This window comes from Hoplias malabaricus, chromosome 1 (assembly GCF_029633855.1).
Source record: "Hoplias malabaricus isolate fHopMal1 chromosome 1, fHopMal1.hap1, whole genome shotgun sequence".
Lineage (NCBI taxonomy): Eukaryota > Metazoa > Chordata > Actinopteri > Characiformes > Erythrinidae > Hoplias > Hoplias malabaricus.
Window position 1 is genome coordinate 21,323,212 of NC_089800.1, and position 13,566 is coordinate 21,336,777.

Sequence of the window (13,566 nt, forward strand, 5' to 3'; positions counted from 1 at the left end):
TTTATTTTGAATGTACATTTGTACATTTCGCAGCGGCAGGAAGCAGATTGACCAATTACCAATGGTTGAAGTAGCACTTGCAGAGTGGGATTAAAGAGTAAAGCTGTATATATCCTCAGACAGAACGTGTGTAAACTAGAGGTAAACTGACGTGAAATCAATGCAAAATCCTGGATATTATAGCCGGACACATTTTTCACAATCCCAAAAAGGGGCTGTCATGCATGGAGGCAAAATGACTGGATTAATGCTTGTTTTAGAAATTATTTTTAAATGCTTGAAGCCTAATCTCTTTATTGATCTGCATATGAAGTCTTTATTTTTTTATTTCATTATTGGTGCTAGTAATGGGGTATCATAATTATTCTCACTGTATTAATGCATATAACATAATTACGAATATGTGCATGTTAACATGGAAAAAATGTGTGCGTTAAGGCATTGCAGTGTATTAACGTGTGGTTATTAACATGTTTACTGCATTAAGAGTGTGGATTTGGATTTTCTTGCTGTTGGGAGACCTTTGTGTTGGCTCCTCCTTAAAGGAGAGTTTACTCAAAAGTAATTTTCCCTCTCTGAAGATGTAGGCTCAGCATAGCCACAAGTTAGGAATAATTCAGATGAAATGAAGGGGCTACATTCACACAGGCCTTAAGTTTCGTTGTCGGTTGTGTGAACTATGAATATGCAGTATGTCCAGATTTGAGGCCTCCCATTGGTGGAGACATTAAAAATGTGTAATTTTTTTTTTGGTCATGTTAACACATCAACACAGTGAATATGTGCCTGTAAATATATAATTGTCATATGTGTTACACAGAGATTCTAAGATGTTTAGAGACCAATGACATTCATACTGCAAGAGGTCACCACATTTTTACAGCTGATGCACTGTCACAACCCTCCCATTTCACACAGACTTGGCAATTTCACACACATACACATACACAACATGTTGTCACTACTAGGGCTGCTTCCTTTTAGCGTTGCTTGGTTTGCCCTTTTTTCAGTTTTTATTGCACTTTCAGAATGAGGAGAAATCTTGATGTGTAAAGGCCAAGGGCCAGAAACCTTTCAGGATAATGGTCTTTTCCCAGGAACCCCATGTTTATTTGAGCAGAACAGTGCCAGGCCTCATTCTGCATACGTTACAATGGCATCTTTTTAGACATAGAGTACCTGCTCTTGGCTGGCCTGCCTGCAGCCCAGATCTGTCTCCTACTGTAAATGTATGGCGCATCATGAAGAGAATCAGACTTTGACAAACACAGGGTCTTGTTTACAGCAAGAACTGGAAAAATTCCACCTGCAAAATATTAACAATTAGTATCTTCAGTTTGGAAATGATTAAAAAGTATAAGCAAAAAAAGTAAAGGTGATGTGACCCAGTGTTAAAAACGCTTCTGTTTTTTTTTCAGTCATAAATTTACATATAAAATTAGGTTTGTCACTGAAGTCCTTTAGTCTGTTAAATGAATGTTTAAAAAAAAAGGGAACAAACAAATTACTGATTTTTATTTTTATTGCATTTTTAGAAAGTGTCCCATCTATTCTCTAAATGGGGTTTGTAATTATGGGAAAGATTATGACAACTTAGGGCATGTCCATATATATTTTTTAAGTTGTGGAAATGGTCTTCCATAAGATTCATACATAAATATTCTGAAGGTTATATTTTATTTTTAAACTTGACATAGCACTAAATATATGTGTTTTTGATTCATAGTTTGACAGATAATAAATATAAATGTATTAGCCAGTGATAGCTGATTGTGTGTTACAACAGGTCCTCCCACCAACTTTCTAATTTCACTACCAAATCTGCCGAAGTATTTAGGCCAAATGTCACACAGCTCCCTACTCCCTATATAACGTACTACAACTGACGAAGTTTTGGCTTCTACACCCAAATATAAACCCCAAAAAACAAACAGAAGGTTTATATTCAAATGTAGCGGAATATAAATGACTGTTTATTGGGAAGATGTGTGTGTAAGCTGCTATTTCCTGTACTGCTCACTGATATCATGTAAAGTGGGATTGTGTCTCTTATCATCACTGAAATGGCTTGATTCCTTCACTAATCAGGAGTGTTATGTGTGTTCTAGTACATGCAGCAGAACTACTACCACCTTTGCAATCAAAACAACAATGTGTGTTAATATAGCCACATACTTAACAATGTGGTCCATTACAATGAAGAGAGTCAGAGTGATACACTGCTGAATAATCACATCTCAGTCTCGAAGGCAAACATCTGGAGACACGAACAACGGCACAAAGGCAGAAAATATAAGTTCATGCATGAACAACCTGTCAATCAACCTTCTTTTACTTCCCCCTTCCCCCTCTTTAAGAAACTGGATTAACATCTATCTGTTTTCCTTAGATACAGCTCCTCAGTAAGGAATAACTTGTAAATAATGCTTGTTTGTGATGAATAAAACACACACACACACACACACAAAATATCCACACGTGAGGTTTGTGCTCAGAATAGAGACAATATAATACTGTGAACATGTCCCAATGGCCCTAATGTAAAATGCTGCCCCCCTACCCCCTGCCTTCTGGAGTGCAGTCTGAATGGTTTCCTCTGTTTTTAGGTCAGTGCTGAGTGGTCAAAGCAGTCAGGTGGACTGGCTCAAAAGTCACTGTTTGCTGGCATGCTTTAGTAGGCTTCATTTTCTAATACTTGTAATATGTGGTGGTGCAGATAAACGAGTGAAGCCAGGCCCCAAAGTTATTTACATGCTAGGCATCACTCCACAGTCCTGTAAAATGTGACCAGGGTGAACCATTTTGAACTCAGTGGTTTCTCATTGACGCGTGCGTTACAGAACATCACATCATGGTCAGATCAAAACACCAACAATCTCCAAATAATACCTTTAAAACACACATCCACTATTTTTATTAATATAATTTTTAAAGGAACTTTATACAAACTAAACGATCACTGAATTGACTTTGTATCTACACTCACTGTCCATTCCCTCAGCTCCACTGACCACACAGGAGCAGTCTGTAGCTCTACAATTACAGGCTGTAGTCCACATTTTGCTCTGCATACTTTATTACCCCCTTTCCCCCTGTTCTTCAGCGCTCAGGACCCCCATAGAGCAGGTGTGATGTGGTGGTGGATCATTCTCAGTGCTGCAGTGACACTGACGTGGTGGTGGTGTGTTAGTGTGTGTTGTGCTGGTGTAGAGTGGATCAGACACAGCAGTGCTGCTGGAGTTTTTAAACCCCTCAGTGTCACTGCTGGACTGAGAAAAGTCCACCGACCAAAAACATCCAGCCGACAGCATCCTGTGTCACTGATGAAGGACTAGAGGACGACCGACACACACTGTGCAGTGACAGATGAGCTACTGTCTCTGACTTTACATCTACAAGGTGGACCAACGAGGGAGGAGTGTCTCACAGAGTGGACAGTGAGTTCACAAAGGGTTTAAAAACTCCAGCAGCAGTGTTGTGTCTGATCCACTTCAGAATAAAACACACTAACACACCACCACCACCACATCAGTGTCACTGCAGCGCAGAGAATGATCCACCACCACATCACACCTGTAATTGTAGCTCTAGAAAGTGCTCCGGTGTGGTCAGTGGAGCTGATAAAGTGGACAATGAGTGCAGAAACAAAATAGGTGTTCCTAATCCAGTGATAGTTTGTGTTTGTGTGTTTCTACCCTGATGTTATACACTTTGTGCCAGTTATTGCATGCAGATTAAGCTTAGTCTTGTGCTAAAGGGCAATTGCAAAAATGTTTCATGATTAAACATCATTACTTTTCAAAGGGGAAATACATTTCAATCACTGAATATCACTTTTAGTCCAGAAACAGGGTTAATATGGGTCTGCAGAACTGGCCCAATACTTCCTAAAGTATCCAGACATCCAACACTTCCTCCAAAATCAAGCGTATTTATACTGCTTTTCTGAGGTAACAGCGTCTGCTTGGTTTGAGAGGGCTTTAAGTCAGTCGGGAATGTCGCTTTAGCATTAGTGAGGTTAGCTAATGATGCTGGCCGATTATGCCAATGTTCAGCAGAGTTTCATCACACCAAAGAATGTAATTCCCAGACTAACCAATGGCAGGGAACCTTATACCACTCTGTTGCGCAGCTTTGTATTTACTGACTTCATTTGCGGCTTAATTACATCACTCCAGCCAGTGGTCTGCTATGGGCAGTAAATCCTGGCTGTGTGCAACTTAACTTCTAGAAGTCACACGTTATTATTGTTTCAAATGGCATGATGTACATATACATTTAAATGATTTGCATGATTTACACTTATTATATTTGATTTACATTCTATATTGACAGCTTTGAGTGTACATTGCTTGATATTTTGTGCTAAAAATCAAAAATAACCATAAGTTTCTAACAAATATAAATCCCAATAGTGTCTCCTCCTCGTATCGTTTGCAATAACAGCACTATTCTGACTTGTTTACTTAATGGTATCATGAAGTTAGCCATAATATATGTGCAAATAAATGTTTACGTTTGCAGTTTATATTCACACACTACATTTTGGTAGATCTATATTCTACATTATTTTATACAAAATCAGAATCTCTTTGTTGAATTACTGTTGTTTACAAAATAAGTAAATGTTTAGTTTTTTTGTCACTTCTGGAGAATGTTTGAAACTGTTACATTTGTAGTAAAATAACACTTTTTAATAAATAAACCATTTAATATTATTAATTTATATGAAACATATTTAAAATGATGTTGTTGCAGTAGTGTGTTTTTTAAATTAATAAAAGTATTTTTCAGTGTTTTGTTTGTATCGCCAAGAATATCGTTTTTGCCAAAATACCCTGAAACATCATGATATTATTTTATGGCCATATCGCCCAGCCCTTCTAGCGACTTATGTTCTTAACTTGATCAATAATGGGTTCACCTTAAAAAAGCTGAATCCACTAATTAGCAGTATGTTTGGACACGTTTGGACATTCCTGGTCATTACTGCAGCGCCTCCTAGTGGTAGTAAAAGTGCAGTACCACTTATTATATGATGCTAAATGTGTAGCTGAGATAAAAACTTGAATTGGTTTCATGCAGTGGCATTTGAGGAGCCATATCAACACTGTGGATTACATAAGCACAGGAACTACACACGAGACGCATCTGACAAGAACAGAAAAGCTGACAAAACCACAGAGAATTGTGCGTTATTTTTTTTAAACAGATAAGGCATGTTATCTTTATGGCATCCTGAATTTGTCGTATAGTAATACACACTGGATTAACAAATATGGCTAATAGTAATATAGCCTTCTTCCAATCCTGCACCCCACTGTGAAAGTCTAGCTCGCTGGAGATGATGCTCTACTCTACTCATTTCGGCACATAGCTTGCTGTTGCTATTTTGTGTGATTATTCTCAAATGCTGCTTTATTGCTTCTGGTCAGTAACACTTTAGATGGCCATAAGACCTGCTTGTTGTAGTTAATGACCCCATGGTGATCTGCTGAGGGTTGTTGTCATGGTTATGGAGTGCCCATGAGCAAGTAGAAAGTGAGGGCCACGATGAGGAGGAGGCAGAAAGGGGAGGAGAAAGTCTGGTAGGCTGCAGCAGGCATGAAAATGTCCTCATATTTATAAATGCTGATCATACGATCAGACACGGGAGGATTGTCGATGTCGTGCCTTGTGATAGAACCTGTGAAAAATAGACAAATCATATTAGGTGTACAATTAAGTTTAAAGTGTGTGTGTGTAAAATGTATAATTGTAAATCAGCACTAGGAATTCAGATCACAAACAACGTAATACACAACACGAGGAACATGGGGTGGAGACTAAGACCAAAATAAAATGAAAGGTTACCCAAAACAACCCAAGGAGCAAGAACTACAATACACCAAAAACATGAAAATTAAATAAATTATTTAAATTCTCTAGGACAGGGGTCAGGAATAGACAGAGTGCTGTCCCTGTAACTGATAAACTATTAAGAGTTGTTTAATTTGGAACAGTGTGTGTTTGAAGTGGTGTGACTCTTCTAGTTGTTACGGTTCAGGTTTAGCATTCCAGGAAACTCAAGAGACTAATCACAAGTGTTTCTGCATATCACGCGTGAGGCTCCTCAGCCAATCAGATCTGTGCATTATGATGAGGGCTGTGACTCCACTGAGTGACACACACAGGATTCTAATTACAGATAAAGTCCCGCCCTCCAGAAATAAGAGCCAATCAGATCGCTGGTTATGGAAAAGCAGTAAAATCAACTGCAACAACAAAGTCATTAGGGACTTTATTTAAATATGCTTTTTTTTTCAAAAAATTTTTTCAAAAATTTTTTTTTTTTTGTAAATTTCACTTGAAATGAGAAAAAGACATTTTATTTAGAATATTTGTTGGCAGTAGCAGAAAAAACTTACAGATCATGAGTACACCAAAAGGGATCACAACCCCAAAATCACATAAATATTCGATAACCCGCTGCACAGCCCCAATCTTGCGGATATATACACGTACCCTGTATGGCAGGTCCCCATGCAAACAGGTAGTACCAGCTGAGATGCAGGTCCACCAGCGTCTCCTCCCGGGGGACATGGAGAGGTCGTTTGAAGCGGCATGTGACGCGGTTGTTCTCAAAGATTCCCTCCTCATCCCTCGCCGGGTTACGCTTTATCTCTTTAGCCCACTGACCCACGTTATAAAAATGATGGATTCTCACCCTTCCATTATCATCATGGACACAGCCCATGACATCATCACCTCCCTTCAATAAGGAAAAAAAATTAGGAAAATCTTAGTGAGGTTGTTTAATTTGTGCTTACGCATGAGTGAACTATTCTGTTTTTTTTTTAACCAATAAACTACAGTTACTTTAACTGATTAATCAAATGATTGTCAACTAATGCCTTCTGTGACTTCCTGTATATATTGCATAATCAAAACCCTAACATTAGTGTTGGTCGGTACAACTGTAATACCTTATACCGCTGTATTTAAAAATATGGATGGTATCTCAAAATGACACAAATATATTACGTGGGTGCGGTGGTGTACTCTTCAAGTACAAAGACAAAGGGTTCATTCATGTGCATTTAAGAGAGTTAATATTGTTCTGTCTTTTGTCACATCGCCAAGAAAATTATTACTGCATTAACCTGAAATGTTGTGATATAATTTTAGGGGCATATCGCCCACCCCTAGTCTGTATGTTTCTCTAAAATGACCTACTTCATGTCAAGACATTTTGAATAACCTGCTTACATCTCACTGATTTATGCAACTTTTTACTGAACTGTTACATTCAAATAATAATACAGAAGCCCATTCTGGTTTAAAAGTGTCAGCTCACTAACGGCAGTTTATATATTTAACTATTCTGCGTAATTATTTACCATTTTCTTGTCAGATGAAAAGCCTACAGCAACCCAGCCGTCCGTGTCTCCACTCATCTCAAACTCCACATCTGTGCCAATGCGCCTGTAACTCAGGAAATAGTCACACGTTTCTGCATCACAGCCAGGCTTCCCATACCTACACAAACACAGACAAACAAACAGAGTTAATAAACCCAGCTGTTAAATGAGTTAAAATATATATATTACACTGAGTGCCTAAAAATACCATCAGACCGAACACAAGACTTATCTGCTTGGCAAGAATGCAAGACAGCTATTTATTTCCTGTAGCCATCAATTTATCTACAAATATATCTATGAACCTTGACTTCTGAAACTGCAAACCTTTAAAACATAAGCCAAGAGTATAGTTCACTACTGAAAAAAACACCAAGAACTCACTCAACAGAAAAAGCTCTTGGCCCTTCACAACACTAACAAAAAACATTACTACTACTTTAAAAAACTATACGTGCCCTCCACAACCACACTGTAAAATCTAATTAGTTAACCTTACTTAAAAAAAGCATGCAAACCGATTGCCTTAAAAAAACTAAGTAAATTGGAATAGGGACTCTATGTTGTATTAACAAATGCTTATTTAGTATAGTTTACTTACACTTTGGTTTAATTAACTTAAAAAAAACTGTATATACTACTTAATAATGTTTCATATGTACTTCAGATTTAGTATAGCCTACTCAGAATTACTATTTCAAACAGCTAAATAACTTCAATTAAAATGTACTATGTGTATATTCAAAATAACTCATTAATCAAAGTTGGGCTAACTACAGTGATATTTTCTGCAACTTAGAATTTGTCAGTTGTGTTTACTTGAACAGCAATCTGAATTACTTATTAAAACCATGCAAACCGATTGCCTTAAAAAGACCAAGTAAGTATTACTTGTGTAACTTAAGTACTTTACACATCCATAAAACATGAATGAAAAGCAGATTCCGTACACTTTAAAATAAGCCCATTTACACAATAAATCAAGGTACTGAGATTTTAAAGTTCAATTATACCTGTTTTTATTTGTTTTTGTTTTTTTTTTAATAAGAACAAAGGCTTAAAATAGGATTGGCATTGTTTTACAAGATGACAAGATGTGTACATACATGCCAGCAATTAAGTAAATAAAATAAAACTACAAAATTAACATATACAGACATAAACATAAATTGCTGGTAAACCCAGGGCTGTTTATTTGAAAGGAGAGCCTTAATTTAGTTTAAACATTAGAAAAGACATTAGGAAAAAAAAGAATCCACTTAAGTGAGCTGTCCTAGACTCACACTTGATTAGCCATTTAACTCAAGAGGAGATTTTTAAGAGTTTGCAGCTTAGGTGGAAGTTTGTTCTCTCCCAAGCCAAGCATCACTCTTTGAATGAAATTGAACGTGTTTTTCATGGCTTTAGGGTAATTTAAGTGCAAAGCATATGCCAACCCAAACAAGAGGCACATGGCTTGAGGCAGATTCTGTAAATTGTCCATTACAATATCTCCCTCAACAATGATGGCAGTAGACACTGAGTCAAGGTGGAGATGATTTGGAGAGGGGGGCATATCTTCACTGATGACAGTCAGCACCCCAGCAGACACTTGTGCCCAGGCCTCATCACTGTCAGAATCCTGTATAAAAAAACAAACAAAAAATAACATTACATCAGGGAAATGTTGATAGGCATAGCCATTTCTCAAAATATAAACTGCCCTGCCTATACAGCCTTCCCCATGAAGTTGTCATAAGCAACAAAAGACAAATGTGAGGAAAGTATACCTGGTCATTTGTTTATTAAAGAAATTGATCAAATATATATTTAACATAAAGTGGCAACTGTATTTGAGCATTTATTTTCAGTGGTATGACTCCCTTGTGCAAATCTGATGGCAGTTTAGGTGAAATTTTTGTCCGGAAATTCTAAAAGATTCAATCTTACCTTCAGTGTGATATGGCCAATTTCAAACCAGCTTTTCAGTGAATAGCTCACCAACAACTGCCACATCCACTTCTGAGAAGGACAGAAAATGTTTTGGTTAAAACACACCACTTGTAGTGTTGTAATTTGTAGATTAGTAGAAATTTGTAGAAACATTCCTTGATATGTGCATGTTTTAAAAGTGCTAGTGAAAAATAAATGTTTTGATATGAATGTATGAATTCATATCTATTAAAATATCTATTCATATCTAAAATATCTATTCAAGGTCATAAAAAAATTTAAAGTAGCATTTCACTTGTTTCACCAGTACACAAAAGTAACAGTTCAGGGAAAAAAGCAACATAAAAGTTAAAAATTAAACTTCTTATTTACATTTCAGATGCTAATTACGACCTTGCGACGCAGGTCGTAGATTACAGGAGAACTTTGGAAGTGCGGCTAACCCGTTTTAAGGTGGAACCCCCCGTACAGTGACTATTCGGGACGAATACACGTTGCGTTGTGAATAACTCTGAATACGTTGTGAAAAAACATTGCACCTCCCCATGGAAAACTCATTGAGCTTAAGCCTTACAGGTTTTCTCAGTCTATTTCCCTTGGCATATCTATAAGACCTGCTGTTGAAACTAAATTTAATACTGAAACTAAAATGTTTTTCATAGCTAAACGTACTCTAATCAGTGGCGGAGGGCAGCGGGTAAACAAGTTATAGGCGGCTAACGTTTAGTCAAGTTACTATCACTAAGTCGCATATGTGAGAGGTTAAATTGTTTCGCTTTATAATGTACAATATTCAATAATTTCCTAAAATATAGTAGATCTTATGTGAATAAGCGGATGCTGGAATCTAGTCTGTAAAGAATTTTAAAACAGTTAAAAAATGACCAACTTCACACAGTCTGGGGGAAGTTTTCCTTTAAATTTGGCTAAATGTATTCTCCGACTTGACTCCAGCATCTTCTTATTCACAGGCAATCTACTATACTTAACTTTAAAATGTGTATTTTTCGTTTTATATTCTACAGTGCGACGATATGATAGCTAAACCCGTTTATGGTAGCTAACACATCCAAGACTAGCTAGATAGAGCTATGGGAGTATTCAGAAATAAAGTTACACAATTTTATTTCATTAAATAAATGAAAATAAAATACTTTTAAATTCGTTGCTTGATTGACAACTTACCTTACTTCAAAAGACAAAAGCAGGCTCCACCGAAGTCATCCACCGGCCATTAAACCAGTTCTGGGCAGGAGACTGAACGTTGAGTGCTGCGCATGCTCACATCGCAGACTTTATTACTACTTGATTGTTTTAAGCTGTCTGCACTCAAGACAATAAGTTAATTGTTTTTTTGTCTCTACAATTAACGGTAACTTACAAAAAACTAGTAAGAAGTGCATTATCTTCATAACCAAGTAAAGTTAACTAATTAATTTAAGTCATCACGGCTATTACATTTTACAGTGCAGCTAATACCTGGACCGCCCTTGCTCGCCTGATGTTATTGCTGTACCTTAGAGAAGAAAAAAGACAACAGTCCAGTGAAACTGACAAAACAGACCAAATACTCAGAAGACCCTTCACTCTACTTTAACGTGTCACATAAGATACTAAATACCTGTTTTAGGCCAGAACTCCTGTTTAAACTCACCTGATACAGCCCTTGGTTATTCCACAGTCAGTGACTTTGATGCGGGCGAACGGGTCAACAGGAGGCGCCGTTGGGAAGGGGTAACCTGGGAGACACACATCAAACAACATACACTTCACTTTCATTCATTCATTCATTATCTGTAACCGCTTATCCAATTCAGGGTCACAGTGGGTCCAGAGCCTACCTGGAATCATTGGGCGCAAGGCGGGAACACACCCTGGAGGGGGCGCCAGTCCTTCACAGGGCAACACAGACACACACACATTCACTCACACCTACAGACACTTTTTTGAGTCGCCAATCCACCTACCAACGTGTGTTTTAATGGAAGTCTATTAAACAGCAGTAAAGGCGTGAAGTGGGCGGGGATTAAAGGAGCTGACCAGGGTGCTGAATGCACGAGGCGCTAAATACAAGGCCATTCATCCTGTTGTAAACATCACGGCACTTTAGATCTACAACACAGGTTTTATCCCAAATAGCCTCATGCGCCCTATGTGGCGTAGTGTGCACGCCACGGAATAATGATTTCTGCTCCTACGTCATGCATTACATTTCTGTAGTTCTGAGAGAAAAATATTTATATGAGCTACATGTAGACACCTTTCCTTATCAACAACTGTCTGAGTGTAGTTTTAAGATCCCTGAAGTGCACTGACTAGGAGGTAGCTTTAAATTAATAATAAATACACCAATAAAAATAATAAACAGAATTTTTTTACTTTGAAATATTCAGGGTTGTTAATTTAAAAACGAACTAGCTCTGCAAAGGGCATCTTACCTTCGTCTGAAAGGTATCTGGACTCGAGGAATTCCGAAGCGAATGTGCTGTACGAGTCTTTATGGTGGTCTTTGTGGCCCGGCTCTCCGTGCTCTCCGTGCCCGCCCCTCAGTGCGTTGTCGTCGGTTGGACTGGCCGCCCCCGCAAGCCACAGAGCGGGCTCCAGGAGCAGAGAAATCCGCAGAAGAAACATCACCACAGACGTCTCAGATTTATTTAATCAACCAAACAAGAGATACACACGTTTTGGGTCGCATTGGGTCAAAATTGGCTCACGTTAATTAAAGCATGATTATAGAAAATAGCTGGATTAAAAACGACGTTATTAGCCCCTTAGCATCATCGAAATTGCGCCAGTGAGGGGGGAGCTCAGTAACGAATCAGACCAAACCAATCGGCTCAGGGAGGGATTTGTAACAGAGCCGATGTTGTTTCGACAAAGCTACGAAATCCCCGTGAGAAACGTCATCATATTTATCCTATACTCATGATTTTATTTCGAAAAATTGTCGATTATTGTAGCTCTGTCTATTTATTTTCTTATTATGGCTCTTTATTAATTATGTCCTCCCCCACAGCACACATTTCTGTCCCTTCCCCAAATCAATATAGATACAGGGCCAATGAGCGAGAATAACGTATTCAAGATCTGTTTACTAGCATTAAAAACATTAGTTTTATATAAATATGGCCTTATTATTATGGTCTATAACATGTAGAATAATTATCTGCAAAAAAAGTGAAAATATGGCCAAGCTGGACATTAATCTGCAAATTTCAACAACAGAAAAAAACACAATACAGCGACACAGTTTAATAATTTAACTATTTAATAATGCTCAGGAGCAACACAAATGTGTTGTAACACCTGTATAAGATGGGAAAATGACTTGCGCTGGAACATTTTCCTTATTAAGTTCCCACACATTAAACATTAATTCCCACCCATTACGTTTTTAAAAATAAAAGCCTAAATAAATAAATAAATCAAAGCTCCACACACATTATTAGTTTGTCTAGATGCACAAGAAATAAAAAGTACAACATAAAGTATATTGCAGTGAGCTGTTGCATCTTTCAATGCTAAATGTACATGAAGAAAAGAAGCAACGCACCTGAACCTGTATTATTTTAGAATTCAAAACATATTCTCCTAAAAATCCTAGGGGTTAGAAGTTTTAAATAAACAGGAGCTAAAACTGGTCATTCTGAACAGGGCGGTTTAGACTGGTGTAGAAAAGTGCCTTGTATTTTGACCGTTGGGGTATGCCAGGGACTTGTGTTAATGTGTGGAAAATGGATATAATAGGCCCCCTTTAAATCCTTAAATACACATTGCTGAGAGATACAGGATAAGACTCTCGTCAAAGAAGTTCAAATGGAAGTCTTTAAATGTAAAGTAAATGAGATGGGTCAATATGAACGTACATAAAGATGAGGTTAGAATGAGATCCACCCAATGAAAATATCACTATGGCCCTAATGCCAACCACGGCCTTGAAGGGTACACATCTCCCCGAGCACTGGGCTGTGGGATGGAACGGTTTTCTCTGAAAACCCTTGGCTTTTAATTGAGCTAATCTCTTCTGTAGTTGATTGTAATCAAAACCTCACCTAAATGTTCTAAAATCTAACGAGAAGCCTTTCCAGAAAAGGGTGAGCGGTTACAGCAGCAGAGGGACACACTACACATGAACAGACGACGCTGAAATTGGCTTTTATTCGGGTTTTGTGTTTTACCGAAAATGCTGCAGTAGTTGCATTCTGGCGCCACTAGATGGCACAACAAGAACACG

The 13,566-nt window shown here is 37.8% G+C and overlaps 1 protein-coding gene across 1 annotated transcript; it reads right to left on the reverse strand.

Annotated features, from left to right (window-relative positions):
* Nucleotides 1-955: 955 nt before the first annotated feature.
* On the reverse strand, nucleotides 956-12,121 carry LOC136709638 (DOMON domain-containing protein FRRS1L). The gene is made up of 5 exons (XM_066685070.1): nucleotides 11,771-12,121; nucleotides 10,987-11,071; nucleotides 7,380-7,518; nucleotides 6,505-6,751; nucleotides 956-5,686 (listed from the first exon to the last, which is right to left on the reverse strand). The coding sequence occupies exons 1-5, from the start codon at nucleotides 11,961-11,963 to the stop codon at nucleotides 5,514-5,516; spliced, it is 837 nt and encodes a 278-aa protein (XP_066541167.1). The 5' UTR covers nucleotides 11,964-12,121; the 3' UTR covers nucleotides 956-5,513.
* Between the last annotated feature and the right edge of the window lie 1,445 nt (nucleotides 12,122-13,566).